Source organism: Carex rostrata, chromosome 32 (genome assembly GCF_964058835.1).
Source record: "Carex rostrata chromosome 32, lpCarRost1.2, whole genome shotgun sequence".
NCBI classification, from domain to species: Eukaryota; Viridiplantae; Streptophyta; class Magnoliopsida; order Poales; family Cyperaceae; genus Carex; species Carex rostrata.
The window spans coordinates 1,880,013-1,900,669 of NC_135949.1; the positions used below are offsets into that span (position 1 = coordinate 1,880,013).

At 33.4% G+C, this 20,657-nt stretch overlaps 1 protein-coding gene, 1 long non-coding RNA gene and 1 pseudogene across 2 annotated transcripts; 2 read left to right on the forward strand and 1 right to left on the reverse strand.

Annotated features, from left to right (window-relative positions):
- The first annotated feature begins 908 nt into the window (after positions 1-908).
- LOC144548042 (receptor-like protein EIX2) lies at positions 909-3,713 on the forward strand. The gene has a single exon (XM_078296727.1). The coding sequence runs from the start codon at positions 966-968 to the stop codon at positions 3,696-3,698; it is 2,733 nt and encodes a 910-aa protein (XP_078152853.1). The 5' UTR covers positions 909-965; the 3' UTR covers positions 3,699-3,713.
- A 1,182-nt stretch (positions 3,714-4,895) lies between these two features.
- On the reverse strand, positions 4,896-5,623 carry LOC144548046 (uncharacterized). Its single transcript, XR_013509213.1, has 2 exons — positions 5,466-5,623; positions 4,896-5,183 (listed from the first exon to the last, which is right to left on the reverse strand). It is a non-coding gene; the product is annotated as an uncharacterized LOC144548046 (long non-coding RNA).
- Positions 5,624-15,784: 10,161 nt separating this feature from the next.
- LOC144547728 (receptor-like protein EIX2) lies at positions 15,785-18,709 on the forward strand (annotated as a pseudogene).
- Positions 18,710-20,657: the final 1,948 nt, after the last annotated feature.

A 20,657-nucleotide genomic window follows, 5' to 3' on the forward strand; every position in this document is an offset into this window, starting at 1 on the left:
AGAACACTTTCTGGTCCATGTGACTATTATATATGTGCCTCATGTAATCAAGAACGTGTAGCTTTCATCTGTAGTTGCCATCAGTCAATTCATTACTTAAATAAATAAATTATGAGGCTGTCCAATAATTAACAGAAGTTTTCACTGTGGAAAATTGAACAATTCAAGTCTTTGGTTAAAATGACAGTTCTCTACTTATCAACAACATTATTACAAATTTGTGGAAGACATTTGATCTGCCAAATTTAATAAATTGCCGTGGGAGTTACGACTTTTCTAATTAGATTCTACATGGAATTGAGAAATTTGAGTACAATTTATTTGTATGTATAGCTGGATTTATTAAATTATCGTGAAAACACTGCTTTCTTATTTGATTCATTAATGTACGGTATAATCAACACATCAAAACTATAAAGTTGCAAATTAATTATGCCCGTATATCATTTGGAATACAAGTACAATTTCTGATGATGAAGTAACATATACATGTTTAGTACAGTAGGTTTTTTTGTTTTATTTTATTTTTTAGTAAAAGACTAGTACCATAGAATTGAAGTACCATACAAGTCTTCTTACTATTTGTATGGTCGAAATAAATCTTGTAGAAAATTGCACTAGATATTTTGTTAGTAGAAGGTTCACGTCCAGTCTACTTGTATAAGTCTTCATGTGATGTCATGTATAATGTCGGTAAGATAATTCCATTGAAAAACAATAATTTTTAAATATGTATGTATGTATAATGTCGGTAAGATAATTCCATTGAAAAACAATAATTTTAAAATATGTATGTATGTATAATATCGGTAAGATAATTCCAAATTAATTAATTGTACGTTTGTTTGCGTATAGGATGACTATCTTCATGAGCTGACATATCACACCAACAATATCTACTTGTATAAATAGTTGCAACTGGAATATTTTGGTGAACCATTGAGAGCTTCTCACATTAATTCAAGATGTGTTATTTCTCACCCAATTTCATCCTCCTCCTCTTACTCATTCAAGCCTTCTTGGCAAATTGCTGTATTGAGCATGAGAGGGATGCCCTGCTTGAATTCAAAGCTGGTGTCAATGATAAGAGTCGTCGTCTGGCTTCATGGAGAGGTGAAAAATGTTGCAACTGGGCAGGGATCCGATGCAACAATCGAACAAGTCGTGTTGTCAAGCTTAACCTTCGAAATACCAATGTTGAACCGATCTATTATGACGAAGGTACCTTCAATTATTGGAAATACCACCCTGGCTTGACCGGGAAGATCAGCCCATCTTTGTTATTTCTTAGTGATCTGAAGCACTTAGATCTCAGCTTCAATAATTTTAGTGGGAATAAATTTCCAGAATTTATAAGCGCATTGAGAAACTTAAAGTATCTCAATTTGTCTAACACGGCTTTGTCAGGAATGATACATCCTCAGCTTGGGAACCTTTCCAAGTTGTTGTACTTTGATCTTAGGCAAGACTATTATTTTTCTGATTTGTACTTTGATCTTAGACAAGACTATTATTTTTCTGGTTTTATATTGAGTGTCGATACATGGTGGTTATCTAATATGAGGTCTCTAAAGTATATAGACATGTCAGGAGTTGATTTCAAAGATTCAAATAACTGGGTGCAAAGTTTGAACAAACTATCATCACTTGAAGTGTTAGTTTTGTCTGATAACAATCTAACCCAAATTCCCAATACACTCACTTTAGTGAACTTCACCTCTCTCAGAGTGCTTCATCTTTCTGATCAAAACTTCAATACCACCATACCCAATTGGATGGGCAGTTTACACGGTTTAAATGTTCTAATTCTCGAAAGCTGTAACCTGGTGGGGCCATATCCCGCTACACTGGGAAATTTAACAAATCTTGTTCAGCTTAATCTTATCGGTAATAACCTAAATGGAATAATACCAACTGATATTGGAAATTTAAAAAAACTTGTTCAGCTTGATCTTAGCGGTAATAACCTAAATGGAACAATACCAACTAATATTGGAAATTTAACAAATCTTGTTAAGCTTGATCTTAGTTATAACTCCCTCACAGGATTACTATCAGAAACCCATCTAACTGGTTTGTCAAAACTCAAGTTTTTAGGCCTCGCACATGCCAACATAACTATTTTGTTTGGTAGTGAATGTAACCCCTCTTTTCAATTGAATACAATTTGGTTGTGGTCAAATAAACTAGGGCCAAAATTTCCCTCTTGGATCCAGAGACAAGTACAAATTGAGGATCTAGATCTGACAGATACTAGAATTGATGACTGTATACCCAATTGGGTTTGGAGCTTATCTTCACTTAGATTCCTTTGGTTGTCTACTAACATGCTTAGAGGAAAGTTACCAGCCAGCTTGGTGCACATGACAAAACTAGAGATTATGGATTTGAGTAATAATCGGCTTGTGGGTAAAATGCCATTTCTTCCTACAAGTTTGTTGGATTTGTATCTTTCCAATAACTCATTGTCAGGACAATTGCGTAAACACTATAAGTCACCATATAAGAATAAATTGATTGTTTCGAACAATCACACTGTTGAAGTTGTAGAATTGTTTCCTTGTGGATTAACTAGTTTGTATGTTCTTGATCTTTCGAGTAATAGTTTATCGGGGCATCTTCCTCCTTGCTGGTCAAACATCAGTGGAGTAGTAAATCTTGCAAATAATAGGCTCTCTGGAGTTGTGCCTAGATCTATGAGTTGTTCAGTCGAACTACAAGTGGTTTCTCTTGAAAACAACAGTCTAACTGGAGAGTTTCCATTTGATTTGCAATTCTGCAAAGGATTACAATTGCTTGATCTTGGAGAAAATAATTTTCACGGTATTATACCAGATTGGGTAGGAGAAAGCTTTCCCTATATGGCATTCCTAATATTGCGTTCCAACTTATTTTCAGGTAATATCCCATCCAAGTTGACACAACTCAATAATTTACAAGTCTTGGATCTTGCAAATAACTACCTTTCGGGACAGCTACCAAGAGGTTTGGATAATTTTACTTGGATGAGTAATCAATTGTCCTCTTCTTTGTTAGCTTCATATAGTAGCGAGAGTATAATTGCAGTGACCAAAGGGTTGAAACTTGAGTATGATGATATTCTTTTCTTATGGAAGAGTATGGATTTGTCAAACAATAATCTAATCGGTGAGATACCTCGTGAGATAGTTGTTCTTGCTGGTTTATTGAATCTAAACTTGTCGAACAATCACTTAATAGGAAACATTCCGCTTGAAATCGGAAACATGACATCTCTAGAGTCACTCGACTTTCACATGAATAACCTGTCTGGGACTATCCCACAAAGCATATCCGCTTTATACTCTTTAGAAAAACTCAATTTTTCTTACAATAATCTATCTGGGAGCATTCCCACTGGATATCAGTTGCAGGCGCTTGATGACCCATCAATCTACAGTGGTAATCCATACCTATGTGGACCCCCACTAGAGACGAGTTGTGGAAGTAGTGGGAGATTTCCTCATAATAATGGTAACAACGATTCCAATTCAAAAAATACTGGTGATAGGGATAAGTGGTTGTATTTGTTCATCGAGTTTGGATTTGTGGCAGGATTTTTGCTGGTGTTTTTCATCCTACTATTCAAAGTAAAGTGGAGGTATACTTATTTTCAAATGGTTGATACTGTGTTTGACAGGTTGTATGTGTTGATGTTGAACCCAAAACTCAAATGTTGAAGCCCATTAAGCCATTAAGTCATTTTATTAGAGTGTTAGAGTGAGTGTTAATAGCTTCATTATCTCCTTGTATTTGTAAACACTCCATTGATCTAGTGAATTTGTGCCGTGTGCTCCCGTGGTTTTTTTCCGAAAGGATTTCCACGTAAAATCTTCTCTCTTTTATTTTCTTGTGCTTGATTGCTTATTTGTGTTGATTTCTTGTTTGATTTTCCATATTTCTTCATTTGATCGGGTATTGATGTATGCGTGCAACGTGCTCGATAAAAAAAAAAAGTTATAAAAATGACATTATTAAAAAAAGTGAAGTACGAATCACGAGGAGTAATAAAAGATCAATAGTTCGCATTATAAAAAAATGGCGGAAGGAAAATGGCGGAAGGAGTAATATGCAATATGATAGTACCATAGCATCATGAGGAGTAATAAAAGATTTGGAGTTTCCTTAATTTCTAAGAAAATGGCGGAAGGAAAAAATAGAACCTAAATTGTTGCCTGAAATATAAAACAAAGATCATTCAAGTTGCAACAAACCAACTATTGTTAACCAGTATAATGGGCTCTATGAAAGCCCAATTAAAATTTTATAGGCCTGCTTCTATATTAATACAAACACCATTTCTTTTTCAATCCGAGTTGTTGTTAATATTTACTCTTCCTCACAAAAAAAATTTGAGTTCAATCAGGGCGGATCTTCAGCTCTGAGCCATCTATAATTTTAATTTTTTTGATTATTTTAAAATTTAATTGAACTTTAATAAAAAATTATATATAACTTAGTCTGCCACATAAAACATTAAATGTGTATTCTCTGTAGTTGCAAAGACTTGAATTCTGACTCTGACCATTTTGCGAATGGTGCCTTGTTGAGGCTTGTGAGATGCTGATACCAGTCGGTACAGGATAGCAAGTATACAATGATCCCAATCATATATAAAAGTTTTAGACACTATGATGACGAATTAATTTGACATCTTACGTAACTATCATTTAAATCATGTCAAACTTCTTATTAAAATAAAATAAAATAAATAAAAGGAGCGCTAACAATTTCAGAACATGACTCATTTTGATTTGAACTCGTCCAAAAGGTTCGCAACAAGTGCAAACAGAAACGTAAATATTTAAAAAATATATATATATAACCAACCCAAAGTGGGTTAGACTAGCATCAAAGTAACGAAAACAGCTGATGGGTAACAGAAATTGAACTTTGTGATGTATGATCTGTAGTTATTTCTAAAGTTTGTGGTGGCATTATACACAAGAAAGATGTTACTTAATGCTATACATGCACAAGAAAAGGAAAAAAAATGAAGTCAGACTAATTTTGCAAGGAATGATAAGTTTCTACAAAAAAACCTCTCGGATTATCCGTGCAAATATGCGAGAAGACAGTCTGCTCATTATATATGGTAGCACCTTTGCAGATATTCCCGGCAATACTGGAAGAAGCTCTTGAATAGTATTTGCCAGATTCATATCCTGCCAATGAAAAAATAATATGCACACTAAGAAATAGTAACGTATGCATTATATTGAGTCCGTAAAAATGCTACTAAGGTGCACATATTTGATATTTTGCCCCAAGAGATGATGCAGTTCAGGTATGGAAGATGCAAATTTTTTGACAACATAACAGTTCGACAGAACAAAATTAAGCTGAAGAACGACTTGCTCGAGAAAACATTAAATAACGCAAGCAAAATTGACTAATTATTTTTCCGTCATTGAAGCAAAATTAAATAGATATACACACGGAATTACCCTGTCAGATGTAGAATTTGGATTTGAAGTCCCAGCTGTGAGAAACTTAACCACCTTCTCCACATTGTTTAAAATGACCTTGTCTTCTGCAGTAATTGTTGGCAGAAAAGCGGTAGTTCTTACGGGAGCCATTCCAAAAACTGGCACCGGGTTTCTTGTACCAATTGATCCCTTGAAATCGCATCTATGGCCTTCACTATCTACATCCAATACCATGTAAATAGTATTCACCAATTAGTAACATATAGCAAATAAAATGAAGTAATAACAGAACATGCAACGGTAGCAAAACAATTTTTGATACTTTATTGGAATAACAGAACCAATAATATACCTCATCAAGAATAAACTCTCTGAAGAAATTTCCTTTATCAGACAACAAAAATGCAAGCGCTGCTCGAGTTTTGATTGGTTGCTCTGGTCCAGAGATCATAGATGGCAGCACTGGCACCAAAGGGGAGCCTGGTTGACTTTGTAAAACACCGAGTTCAGCCATGCTTCCTTTCAAATTTTCACCACCTCCACTTTTTGCTGCTGTAATAAAATTCTCAAAGGCTTGCATCACATCAATAAATCTCTCAGCATCAAACACACCAGACTTTCCATAAATTGTGTATCTTAATGCACTCCTTAACCGAGGTGATTCATCAGTCAATAGTCTCTGTTGAAAACAAAAAGAGAAACAAATGAAAAAAGTGTGCAAATACCAAACATATAAAGAACCAAAGCACAGAAGATTACATCAGCGCACTATACAGTACCGTTAACTAAATGTTAAATGTTTTAGTTAGGAATCATGCCTTTAGGCTATATACTCCTGGAAGCATATAAAGGGAAAATAGAAGTCCTTGAGATCCGAAACATTTTCCTTTTGGTGATATAACAACTGAAATTAGGTTTAAGAAAGATACTTGTGCAATGTAGGAATTAATAAGCTTCATCAACAATAGCAAAATCAGAATTGCCGACAAATGCAATACCTTCTAAAACGCCGATAGCTCGAATAATGAGGGCAAAATACGGAGGGATTCTAAAAGGATAATCAAAGGTTATCTGTGCAAGATCAGATGCTAATTCTTGGAAATTAATATTTTTGGCGCCACCTCCTTCTAAAGCCTGATCAAAGACGTTGGCTAACACAGGTAAAATAGGATCGAGGTTAACCCCATCTGGAATGAAACCAAGCTTGACAAAATCTTTTACAATTGCATGATAGTCACGGTGGATTAGATGTGCTATGGCTTCTATCATCCCGTACTTTTGATCGTCAGTAAGTTTTGTCACGAACCCTGCTTGGAAATGCATAATATTACTGTGTTTTCTTAAGAGTTGTAAATCAAAGGCCCGGTGCACATATTGAAGGCCCAGCACTCATCTTAAGGCCCAAAACCCAAATCTCAAAGCCCAGTGACCTAATCTAATGCACAGTGCACATTTTAAAGCCCATACACCAATCTCAAAGCCCAGAAATAATTAAATGAAACCTCTTTTGCTGAAAAACCCCTCTGACAATGCAATATTAGCAGCCTAGCCCTTACAAGTTTACAAATAGGTATCTGGCGACTTAAAATTTCTTCAAACAAGTCCTTGGCAGCCCATTTTACACTCTAGAGCCTGTTAAAAACCCAAATTAAGTCCTAGGCCCCTAAAAAATTACAAATAGGCCCCTAAAAGCATAAAAACTTTACAGAAAAACACTTTCAAGTCCTTTTTAGTCATAACTTCTTCGTTTCAAGTACAAATCATCTCAAACCAGTTATAAATTAACCCAAATTACATTCTGTACATTTCTAAATCATAATTGAATATATTTCATCATCAGACAAGTCCTGAAATGACCAAAATACCCTTTCTTTGATTTACTTTTATAAATAAAATATAAAAATTATATTTAAACATATTTCCAGAGTATAAGTCATACAATCAAGAATTGAATAAATAGATGAGTTATTAAATTTTTTAATGGTAAATACATAAAACCTGCTACATTTAGAATCTGATCAACTTGGGACAGATAAATGTTGCTTATACTAATTCAATTTGACATAATAAAAGATGGAGCCTATGGGCTTGATAACACTGCCAAAAATTTAAATGTACCATTAATTACAAATCATTAACAAATATGTGTGTGCTACACCAGAACTCTTGCAAATGACACCATTATTTTGTATTTAAAAATTATACCAAACTTGCACATGTAGGTACTCCTTTTCAATAACAAGAAAAATTAAACTTACCACAAGGTGTCTGTTATATATTGTGTATATAGTTGGTATTAATATTTTGAACAATTAATAATAGCAAATTTTATTATGCAACTACTATTTTCAATTATAGGCAATAAGTCTAATAAATTGCAGTTTTAAATTAATAACTAAAGTCTTATAAAATAGATTAGCTCATTCATGAATTTCCTCATAGATAGCAAAGTGACAAATGAATTATCCGGGTTCGGTTCGGCGAGGTAAAATTTGTGATTCATGAATTACTCAGGTATAATTCGGGAATGATTCAGAATTATCCGGACTAGAGATCTCAGCCTGCAAGAGAGCAAAAAAAGGAAAAATAAAAAAATGTTACAAGAAAAATTCGCAAATAATTTGCAAAATTCGGAAAAATTTCGTAAAGTTCGCGCATTATTTGAGTTTAATTCGATCAAAATTTGGTCAATCGAATAATTCGACGTTCGGTTCGACATCACCAAAAAAATGAATTATTCGAGTTTAATTCGCGAATAATTCGCAAATCCTGTGACCACGTTAGATAGTAGACAAAACAGCTTACATTAAGAATTAGATTGATCAAGGACAATGTGGTTGTGCCACAAGAAATTTTGCATCAAGTTAGATTGACTAAGACTCAGGGGAGTCTTTTTCAGATTATAATTTGAAAAGACTTTTGATAGAGTGAATTGTTTATTTTTATTATAAGTTTTAAAAGCAAGGGGTTTTAGGAGATAAATTTCTTTTAGGGATGGAGAATCTTTTAGAATTTGTGTCAATTTTAATGGCATTTTAGATAATTATTTCTCTTGTAAGGGGCCTTGAGACAATGGGATTCGTTATCCCTATTTCTTTTTGACCTAGTAGCTGAAATTTTAAATAAAATTCTTAAAAAAAAACTCAAGTAATTAGCTGGTTATATTCAAGGATAGAGTAATTTTTCATCTACAAGACAAGTATTCAATTTACATTTTACTGATGATACCTAATCTTTATAAGGACAAAACCTTTCATGATTGAGGCTTTCAAATAAATGGGGTTTGCAGATTTTTAAGAGTTAAAAAATAATTTTGCTAAATGAGAAATGATACTCCTAAATATATCTGATTCAATTAGTATCCAGTTAGCAAATATATTAGAGGTGTAAGAATATCTGCCTTCCAATTATATCGGAGAAGAGAGGGGAAGGGAGAGGGCAGGATAAGTGGAGTTTCCAAAATTTGAATAATTTGTATATAAAGTTCACCTTCTCTTTTTTCCTCTTCTCTATTTTTTTTTTTTTTTTTTTCTGAATCACATTCTTAGGAGGCAGAGTAACTTTACTAAATGATGTAATTTCCTCCATTCCTTCATACTGATTGGCAGTGTTTAATATGTTTGCTAGAATAAATTACAAATTGATAAATTATCAAAGAGGTTCTTATGGTATGGAGGTAATTTAATCAGAAAAAAGTATCATATGATATCATGGAGGGCAGTGACTTGAGTCAGGAAACAGAAATTAAGTAAATTTAAATGTATTCAATGTTGAATAAATAAATACATGGAACATAGAACAATTGGACATTGCGGGTTTTACGTGGCCACCAAATTTAACATACTTTATAACAATTTATGGAACACGAATAGTAATTTCGTATGATTGAACATAAATGTTAAACAGTGACATAACTGAATTGAAAAAGGATTTTTGAAAAAACAACAACCACGTAGCAGATTAAAAAAAAGAATAAATATAAAAAGTGGTGACTTGGCTTGCTCAAAAAGACAGCGAATTGTTTTTATGAGATCCAACCGGACAATGAACCAAATTAAAAGAAGGAAAAAGAAAACACCGATACACCTAATTAAGCTCCTTCCATTAATTAATGCTGATTATATAAATTCATGAGTTTGTACATTCTTGACAACAATACATTTGTTATTTTAAGCAACATAATATTCTTCGTTGAATTTTTCTATTGTCTTAATTCTGTTTCCTTTTTCTTTTCTTTTTACAATTCCTACGGGCAATGAACGTAATCATAATATTTGAACAAAATCTTATTAAAGTTTCTTCTAAAGTTAACTCGGTTTCATATGACAACTTCACATTAATTGTGGCTAATAATTTCTCCTTAGAATGGGAAAAGGGAAATACGGTTAAGTGTTTGTTGTATTAAGTGTTTGTTGTATGCTGTCTAGTAAATAACAGGGGCATGCGAGATATGGAGACCTAGCTAGATGGAATGAATGTTGTGTTCTTTTTATGATACACTAGGTTGTTGCTAGCTAGAAGAACATGCATGATGTACCATATCTCTTTCTTTTTCAATCCAATACATCTAGCAGACTCTGCCTGATTTTGCTCAAAAAAAATAAAGTTACCTCCTTGAAACAATATTAAAGAACTTGCGTAAATAAGTTAGCAAAATCTATCACGTTGGCTAACCGATATTACTCATGATCAGTGCACATCAAATTAATTATTTCAAAGTACACAAAATACCTCGAGAAACTAACATATCCGATAGAAATCACAACATGGGTTTAACTATATTAAAGAACTTTCAGCAGTTTGAACCCCGATTTTGTATTTGACATCGGCCCAATGGGCCTTCTCTACCGAAAAGAACAAAAATAATAAATTATGTAAGACGCAGAAAAATTATCGGCCCATGGGCATCACGCGTACTAACTTATTTTTTTGTAGGAGAAGAATTTGTGATTGTTTGGGTAATTATTAATTAATAGGCATCCCTTGAGTTGTTTGACATTCAATTTTTTCAGGATAAAATAATTGATTTTAAAAAGCAGTTATATTGTAGAAATAGTAGTGGATATCAAAATTGTAAAATATATCTATGTTTGATTAATTATAATTATGTGAAGACACATACATAAATAAATCCGAAGATCTATAAAGTTTATAATATGGTCAAAGATAATTAAAAAAATTACAAAATAACTACTCTTGAGAATTTTTTTTTTATTGTGAAGCAATTACAATATGCACAACTCAATCAAGTTAAAAAAATACTTCAAAATTTGAGACGCTGCGTCCCTCTGTCAGAAATAAGGAGACAAATTGATCTAGCTATAGTTAGCATAGTATGCGCTGCAATTAATAAGTTAATTTGAAACTCTTTAGAATCCAATACTACCTGCTCGATACTCTAGAATTAATGCCATAACACATTTCCTGTGACCAATTCATCACATTTATGTGACTGCTTGCTTAAATATACACTTATTATTAGCTCTTAATTCTTAGATGAAAATATAAATATAAATTTATTTACAAAAGGTTCCTTCAAATATATATGTTCCATCTAGACATGCATTTATTTACTATTGTAAGTGTTTGTTAAAATAAAATATTAGAGAAAATCAAATTAAAAAATTATTTCAATCAATATATATATATATGCATCATCGACAACATAATAAATAAATAAAAACATATCTTAATTGAACTAAAGAAAATATAAGATCGAAGGAAATTGCAGCAAAATTATTGAAACCAAGTATGCTATGTAATTGGTTAGAAAAACTTGTTCACCCACTAAATGCTAAAAGCAAAAACATATCTCATAATTTTCTAGTTAATTTCATTTTTTTAGGAATCAAGAACAGTCTAATACATTATTTTAAAAATTTTGAGAGCCATGCTAATTGTTGTTACTTTGTCTTCACTTCCTCTTAGAATTGGTTGCCATCTAATTCCAAATTAAAGCGTAGAACAAAATATGCTTGACTCTAGTTATACCTTTAAGATTCATTAATAAACTGATTTTTATTATTTAAGGATAAGAATGTGAATATAAAAGTGAAACTTTTATTTTATACTCTTGAAAATATAATACTTGTGTACAAGTTTATGAATTCTCATGCTAACATAATTGCTGAGAAGGGTAATGTAGCTAGACTGAAAAAGGATAAAAAAAATTTTCCGGCAAAAATGTAAAAAATAACACTTCTGTGATGTTTGTTTTTTTTTAAATCAATGATGTTTGTTCTTTTAAAATATTTAAAATTTGTTCTATTTTTTGTTTAAAAAAAGAATCCTGTATAGTATGGTCAGATCACTATTGCAGGATCAGTAGAGCAAATATGTTTGTGCCTCTGGACAAACCACGAGTTATTGAATATCGTCTCTAAATAAAATTATTTTTTAAAAGTTGGAGCCTACAAGCTACGACGCGGAATCAGAAAATAAGTAAATTTAAATGTATTAAATATTGAATAAATAAATAAATGGAGCATAGAACAATTGGACATTGCCGGCTTTACGTGGCCACCAAATTTAACATACTTTATAACATAAAATTATGGAACACGAATAGTAATTTCGTCTGATTGAACATAAATATTACACAGTGACATAACTGAATTTAAAAAGGAATTTAAAAAAAACAACAACGACGTAGCTGATTCAAAAAAGAATAAAAATAAAAAGTAGTGACGTGGCTTGCTCAAAGAGACAGCAAATTGTTTATATGAGAAATACACCTAGGGGTGTCAATGGGTACGATAAAAGTAGAGTAGAACCATTTTCTTATCCATATTCACTTAAGAATTAAACTTACACATATCCTATCTATATCCGTTAAGAATATGTTTTATCTTACTCTATTCATATCCGTTAAAATTAACAGGTAGCGGGCGAATAACGAATAATACAAATATAATGGTTTTATTATTTTTACAAATAAATCATTAAAACTTATCATGTCATATATATGCAATCGAAATTACTAATATAAAATTAAAATACAAATATGCAATCAATTCTAACTAATAGTTTTTTTTTATATAAAGCCGTCTTTCATTATGAAAAAATTGTTTGGTTTGAGTCTAAATTATGTAAGCCGCTGTTTTGGATTCGGGTAGACACAGTGGTATATCTTGTATGGTTTATATTCTGTATTGTCAAAAGTAGCTGGTTATTTGCGTGTATGGCTTTTGGAACAATTTACAGCATACATTCACCTCACCGCGCTCATGTAAAAACTATTTTAGATATGAAATGGGCTCATGGACCTTATAAATCGAAAAGGGCCTTATCTAGTACGCAAACAATCAGACAATACAAAACACTACTAAAACAGTAGAAAAATAATACAAATTTGGAAAGAAGAAGCAATAATACCTGATCTGATTATCAACTGACATCCCAGCCCATGACACTGCCAGAGAAGGGTTCCGTCTATGCCTCTTGCACGATCCAGATAAAGTTTCTCATTTAATTCCCAATAAATCTGAAAACAAAAACTAAGCAATAAATAATATAAATAATGTTAATATAAAAATGAAGAACTAATAAATGAAAAGAAATTAGTTTAATCATGTAAGATTCTTTGGGTCCCATCAAAGAGTTATGCTAAGGTGCAAGCCATAAATTACAACTTTCCTAATTTAATTAACTTGAGATGATTTATCACCTTTCCAAGATATGACCATGCGTCAGCCAGAGCAACATCTAATTGCATTGCTCGAATGATAGAATGTTGTTTACATGTCAGAACCGAACAAAAACCGGATTTTGACACAAATCATTTTACTTGGGCCAGATCATGTCACAATCCAAGAATCCAAGAATTTAACAGTTGAACACTTAGTCCAGCTTCGGCATCATCAGGGTTGAGTGTAACAGCTCTCTGATAACAGTTTGTGTCCCTCTGTCTGTCGCCTGCCAGCTGTTCGTAAAAATGCCCCAGAGAACAAAATGCCAAGAAGCTCTCAGCTGCTTTCTCCTTAAGTGACTCCTCTCCCCTCTTCCATAGAAACAGACCCTGGTAGAGATGAGAGGAACTAACGAGATTGTAGTGACTGGAAGGGTTGGTTGGATAGTCGTCTAAGGGTTTTCTGACGAATATCTGGTCTCCGAGGCTATATCTCTCAAGCACATCTCAACTCCCCTTCTGTTCCCGAGACGACTTTTGTGAGATCGCGTCGCGAGTGTTCTTCTTGTAACAGTTTATCTTGTTCAGATCAGGCAAGCCGCACGCGCCTTCCCAGCGGTTTATTAATTTATATTTTTTTTTAGTCCCACATGGTCAGGCAAAACATAGTATTTTAATCATTATCTCGCTTCACGACCGGATCTGCTTCTTCGACCACCGCAACACTCCGACGATGACTGGATCTACTAGTATTTTAATCACCATCTCGCTCTACAATCGGATCCATTTCTTCAACTGCCGTCGTGCTCCGACGGCGACCGGATCTACTCACTGTCGTGTTATAATCGAGATGGGAACTCTATGCTCCGAAGTCCGACGAGACCGCACTCTCGGCTCTGATCGACTCCATTCGGCTTCGGTTCCTCCCCTCTCCCTCATTATCCTCTCCGCTCGAGAAGGTAGAACCGAGAGAGGGGACGTGTTGCTTCGGAATGAAGACTACAAGAAGTAAAAAAAGTGGAGCCGATTGAAGGGAGAAGAGGGAATGGTGGCTGTTGAAAACCCTAGGTTTTTTTCATGTTAGTAAATTATTGATTTTTGCTATTTTTCAATATGTAGAGTTTGATAATTTACTCATTAGTTGTCTATATCCTCAGCACAAGTAAAGATAAAATATGAATAAAAGTAATATTTAAAAATAATAATGAAACTAATTTTTATATGATCTGTGTATAAAAATGTTTATGCCCAGTGACACTACAATATTCCTCAAAGTCATTCGTCTTCCATAGTTCCGAAATAGTGATGGCATCATATATTCTGTATGAAACCCACAAATTTATATGTAGCTCCAAACGTGTTACTCTCCACAGTCAAATGGCACCCCGAAGGAAGTCTTTCATGAAATGAAGGCTTCGTATTTCCATGACAATTTGAATCCAAACCTTATCCATGCCTCCAGGCTCCAGCTGCTCCTGACTGTTAGGTTATAGATGATTGAATGAACATGACAATGATTAATTCATAGACAACAGGTATGTAATACAAGTATATATACAAGTCCCTACAGATTTTTTCCGTAATTCGAGTTTCTAATAGGCCGTCAAGCACGTCTCTGTTGACTCTGTTTGAACCACAGGACTGGTAAGTCCAGATCACTGGATTTGTCGTGTCAGGGATTATGCTACTTTTGGGGGGCTTTTTTACGGTCCTTGTTAGTTTGTTTAGAAAACAGTTTGTATTTAACTATTTATCTCTTCTTCTTCTTTTTTTAAAAACAATACGTGTGGATTGCCACTACTTTACAAATTTTTTTTTTTTTTTTAACAAATTGTGAGGAATTTCATGCACTATCAGATTTATTATTTAGTATTTAATTTTGAGCAATGTTGATGGTTTCCTAATTTACAAGTAAATGTCTCCTATGCCATTTACTATGAGATTCAGTCGTTACATTTTCTGGTCAAGTGCTCCTGTGCCAGAACACTTTCTGATCCATGTGACTATTATATCTGTGCCTCATCTGTATTTGTCAAAAGTCAATTCATTCCTTAAATAAACAAATTATGAGGCTGTCCAATAACTAACAGAAGGTTTGATTGTGGAAAATTCAGCAATTCAAGTCTTTGGTTAAAATGACAGTCATCTCTTATCAACAACATTATTACAAATTTGTTGAAGAAATTTGATCTGCCAAATTCAATAAATTGCCGAGGGAGTTACGGCTTTTCTAATTAGATTCTACATGGAATTGAGAAATTTGAGTACAATTTATATGTATGTATAGCTGGATTTATTAAATTATCGTGAAAACACTGCTTTCTAGCTTATTTGATTCATTAATGTAATGCATAATCAACACATCAAAACTATAAAGTTGCAAATTAATTATGCCCATATATCATTTGAAATAGAAGTACAATTTCTCATGAAGTAACATAAACATGTTTAGTACCGTAGGTTTTTTTATTTTATTTTATTTTTTGAGTAAAAGACTAGTACCATAGAAGTCTTCTTACTATTTGTATGGTCGAAATAAATCTTGTAGAAAATTGCACTGGATATTTTGTAAGTAGAAGGTTCACGTCCAATCAAAGTTGGATGACTATCTTCATGAGCTGACGTATCACAGCAACAATATCTACTTGTATAAGTAGTTGCAACTGGAATATTTTGGAGAACCATTGAGAGCTTCTCACATTAATTCAAGATGTGTTACTTCTCACCCAATTTCATCCTCCTCTTACTCATTCAAGCCTTCTTGGCAAATTGCTGTATTGAGCATGAGAGGGATGCCCTGCTTGAATTCAAAGCTGGTGTCAATGATAAGAGTAGTCGTCTGGCTTCATGGAGAGGTGAAAAATGTTGCAGCTGGGAAGGGATTCGATGCAACAATCGAACAAGTCGTGTTGACAAGCTTAACCTTCGAAATACCAACGTTGAACCGATCTATTATTTCGAAGGTACCATTGATTATTGGATATACCACCCTGGCTTGACCGGGAAGATCAGCCAATCTTTGTTATTTCTTAGTGATCTGAAGCACTTGGATCTCAGCTTCAATAATTTTAGTGGGAATAAATTTCCAGAATTTATTAGCGCATTTAGAAACTTAAAGTATCTCAATTTGTCTAACACGGGCTTGTCAGGAATGATACATCCTCAGCTTGGGAACCTTTCTAAGTTGTTGTACTTTGATCTTAGGCAAGATCACTATTATTCTTCTGATTTGTACTTTGATCTAAGGCAAGACTATTATTTTTCTGATGTTATATTGAGTGCCGATACATGGTGGTTATCTAATATGAGGTCTCTAAAGTATATAGACATGTCAGGAGTTGATTTCAAAGATTCAAATAACTGGGTGCAAAGTTTGAACAAACTATCATCACTTGAAGTGTTAGTTTTGTCCGATAACAATCTAACCCAAATTCCCAATACACTCACTTTAGTGAACTTCACCTCTCTCAGAGTGCTTCATCTTTCTGATCAAAACTTCAATACCAGTACCATACCCAATTGGATGGGCAGTTTACACAGTTTAAATGTTATAATTCTCGAAAGCTGTAACCTAGTGGGGCCATATCCCGCTACACTGGGAAATCTGACAAATCTTGTTCAGCTTGATCTTAAAGATAATAACCTAAATGGAACAATACCAACTGATATTGGAAATTTAACAAATCTTGTTCATCTTGATCTTAGTTATAACTCCCTCACAGGATTACTATCAGAAACTCACCTAACTGGTTTGTCAAAACTCAACTATTTAGGCCTCACATGTACCAACATAACTATTTTGTTTGGTAGTGAATGGACCCCCTCTTTTCAATTGAATAAAATCAGGTTGAGGTTAACTAAGCAAGGGCCAAAATTTCCCTCTTGGATCCGGAGACAAGTACAAATTGAGTATCTAGATCTGACAGACACTGGAATTGATGACTGTATACCCGATTGGGTTTGGAGCTTTTCTTCACTTAGATTCCTTTGGTTGTCTACTAACATACTTAGAGGAAAGTTACCAGCCAGCTTGGTGCACATGACCAAACTAGAGATTATGGATTTGAGTAATAATCGGCTTGTGGGTAAAATACCATTTCTTCCTACAAGTTTGCAGAATCTGGATCTTTCCAATAACTCCTTATCAGGACAACTGCGTAAACACTTTAAGTCACCATATAAGAATAAATTGATTGTTTCGAACAATCATACTGCTGAAGTTGTAGAATTATTTCCTTGTGGATTAACTAGTTTGTGGATTCTTGATCTTTCGAGTAATAGTTTATCAGGGCATCTTCCTCCTTGCTGGTCAAACATCAGTGGATTAGTAAAATTTGCAAACAATAGGCTCTCTGGAGTTGTGCCCAGCTCTTTGAGTTGTTCAGTCGAACTAGAAGTGTTTCAACTTGAAAACAACAGTCTAACTGGAGAGTTTCCATTTGATTTGCAATTCTGCAAAGGATTACAATTGCTTGATCTTGGAGAAAATAATTTCACGGTATTATACCAGATTGGGTAGGAGAAAGCTTTCCCCATATGGCATTCCTAATATTGCGTTCCAACTTATTTTCAGGTAATATCCCATCCGAGTTGACACAACTCAATAATTTACAATTCTTAGATCTTGCAAATAACTACCTTTCGGGACAACTACCTAGAGGTTTCAATAATTTTACTTCGATGAATGATCCATCCTCGTCGTTATATGGATATTATAATGGCGAGAGTTTAATTGCAATGACCAAAGGGTTGAAACTTGAGTATGATGCTAGAGGTGTTCTATTATGGAAGAGTATGGATTTGTCAAACAATAATCTAATCGGTGAGATACCTCGTGAGATAGTCGTTCTTGCTGGTTTATTGAATCTAAACTTGTCGAACAATCACTTAATAGGAAACATTCCGCTTGAAATCGGAAACATGACATCTCTAGAGTCACTCGACTTTCACATGAATAACCTATCAGGGACTATCCCACAAAGCATGTCTGCCTTGTACTCTTTGGAAGTGCTCAATTTTTCTTACAATAATCTATCTGGGAGCATTCCAACTGGGCATCAGTTGCAAGCACTTGATGACCCATCAATCTACAGTGGTAATCTATACCTATGTGGACCCCCACTAAACACGAGTTGTGGTAGTAGTGAGGTACTTCTGCAGAGTGATGGTCACAATAATTCCAATTTAAAAAAAGCTGGTGATAGAGACAAGTGGTTGTATTTGTTCATGGAGTTTGGTTTTGCGGCAGGATTTTTGCTGGTGTTTTTCATCCTATTATTCAAAGTAAAGTGGAGGTATATTTATTTTCAAATGGTTGATATTGTGTTTGACAGGTTGTATGTGTTGATGTTGAAGCCAAAACACAAATGGGTTTCGGACCATTAAACCATTAAGTCATTTTGTTAGAGAGTGTTAGAGTGAGTGTTAATGGCTTGATTATCTCCTTGTATTTGTAAACACTCCATTGATCTAGTGAATTTGTGCCATGTGTTCCCGTGGTTTTTTCCCGAAAGGATTTCCACGTAAAATCTTGTGTCTCTCTTTTATTTTTTTATGCTTGATTGCTTGTTTGTGTTGGCTTTTTGTTTGATTTTCATATTTCTTGATTTGATCGGATATTGATGTATGCGTACAAGGTGCTTGATTAAAAAAAAGTTATAAAAATGGAATTATAAAAAATTGAAGTACGGATCACGAGGAGTAATAAAAGATCAATAGTCCGCATTATAAAAAAAAGTTAGAAAAATAAATTCATAGTACGGATCAATATGTAATATGATAGTATCGTAGCATCACGAGGAGTAATAAAAGATTTGGAGTTTTCTTTCTAAGAAAACGACAGAAGGAAAAAATGGAACCTGGATTGTTGCCTGAAATATAAAACAAGATCATTTAAGTTGCAACAAACCAAGCATTGTCAACCGGCCGGTATACTGGGCTCTACGAAAGCCCAATTATTTTATCTTGAAAATTTTGAATGTCAAACAACCCAAGGAAAGAAAAACCCAAAAATACTCCTTCCCTCATTTTCCACCATTTCAAACAGCCACTAAGGGATACCTATTAGTTAATAATTACCCAAATTAACAATCACAAATCCTTCTCCTAAAGTGAAAAATCCAAGATAATAAACAATGTTACCACACTATTTGAAATGGCCAAATAGAAAACCAAGAAACATTCGATCCAGTCCCCATTGATGAATGGAGGTGGTGGTCAAATTGGTCAAGGATTTTTCTCCAGAGATGATGTATCAGGTTATATATAACACTTTCAAATGCATATGCAAGCATGGATTTGTGGGATATTTCCGCTTATATATATATTAGATGAAGGAATAAAAGCAGGAACAAAAGGACTGATTTTTATTAGTGACCAACTTTAAATATATTTCACCACTTTTAACTAAGTTTTTAAACTTTTTATAAAAATACCCAAACCGCTATATTATATAGCGGATTGGAATACCGTTATATTATATAGCGGATTGGAATACCGTTATATTATATAGCGGATTGGAATACCGTTATATTATATAGCGGTTTGGGATTTTTTTCAAAAAAAAAAAAAGTCCCAAACCGCTATATAATGTAGCAGATTGGGAATTTTTTTTTAACTAATTAGAATAATTGAAATGTTTTAGATATATATTATTTTATTTTATGATTAGTTTTCACCAACAACCCTGAAAGTTTAATCACCGACAACCCTGAAAGTTTAATCACCGTGAAGCCATAAGTAACAAGAGTTAGTACTGAAATTTGGGTAAGTGTTAGTACGTGTCATACGTACTTAGTCATTTTGACAATTTGAATTTTTTTTTATATTGCATAATTTTAATTTAGACTCAAACCAAATATTTTTTTCATAATCAAAATCACATTTTTTTCATAATCAAAATCACATTTTTTTCATAATCAAAATCACATTTTTTTTTATTTATATCTCTCAAAATAATTGAAATTTTGTATTTCTTCCTCTAATATTCATAATATCATATTTACCCTTCTAAATTTCTACAACACAAATTTAATTAACTTTTTGTCTTTTCTATTAAAGATCATTAAAAAAAAATACCCCTTTTATTCTTTGTTAAACTTCATGTGGATCAAGAAGACACGGATATTGATGAAGATCAAACGGCTCGATCCAACCAGAGAATGGACCAAATTAAAAAAATGAAAAAAAACAAACAAACATCGAGGCACATAATTAATGCTTATATGAATTCATGAGTTTGTACATTCTTGAATAACAAACACAACAATTTTACTTCTCAGGAATATATAATAGATCTTGCATTGATCTTAGAAAATTTTAGAGCATACTCGAGATGTATAACTGTACCTGTTTATCAAGCATCTCAACAAGTAAAGAGAGAGAGAGAGAGAGAGAGCTCTCTAACTGAGGGATCAGCGTCGTCTATCATCTCAAACAGTGCAATTGAAATTTGGTGTGAATGCTACAATGCATGAAAAGTGAAAAGGTAAATAAGCAAAATAATTCAACGGAAATATATATGGTACTCTAATTGTCAGTTCAGAAATTTACTTTTTCTTGGTTTTTTTTGTGGTTCACCCATT

Excerpts from the sequence above, each read along its gene's own strand:
- LOC144548042 (XM_078296727.1), top strand. The coding sequence starts at position 966 with ATGTGTTATTTCTCACCCAATTTCATCCTCCTCCTCTTACTCATTCAA.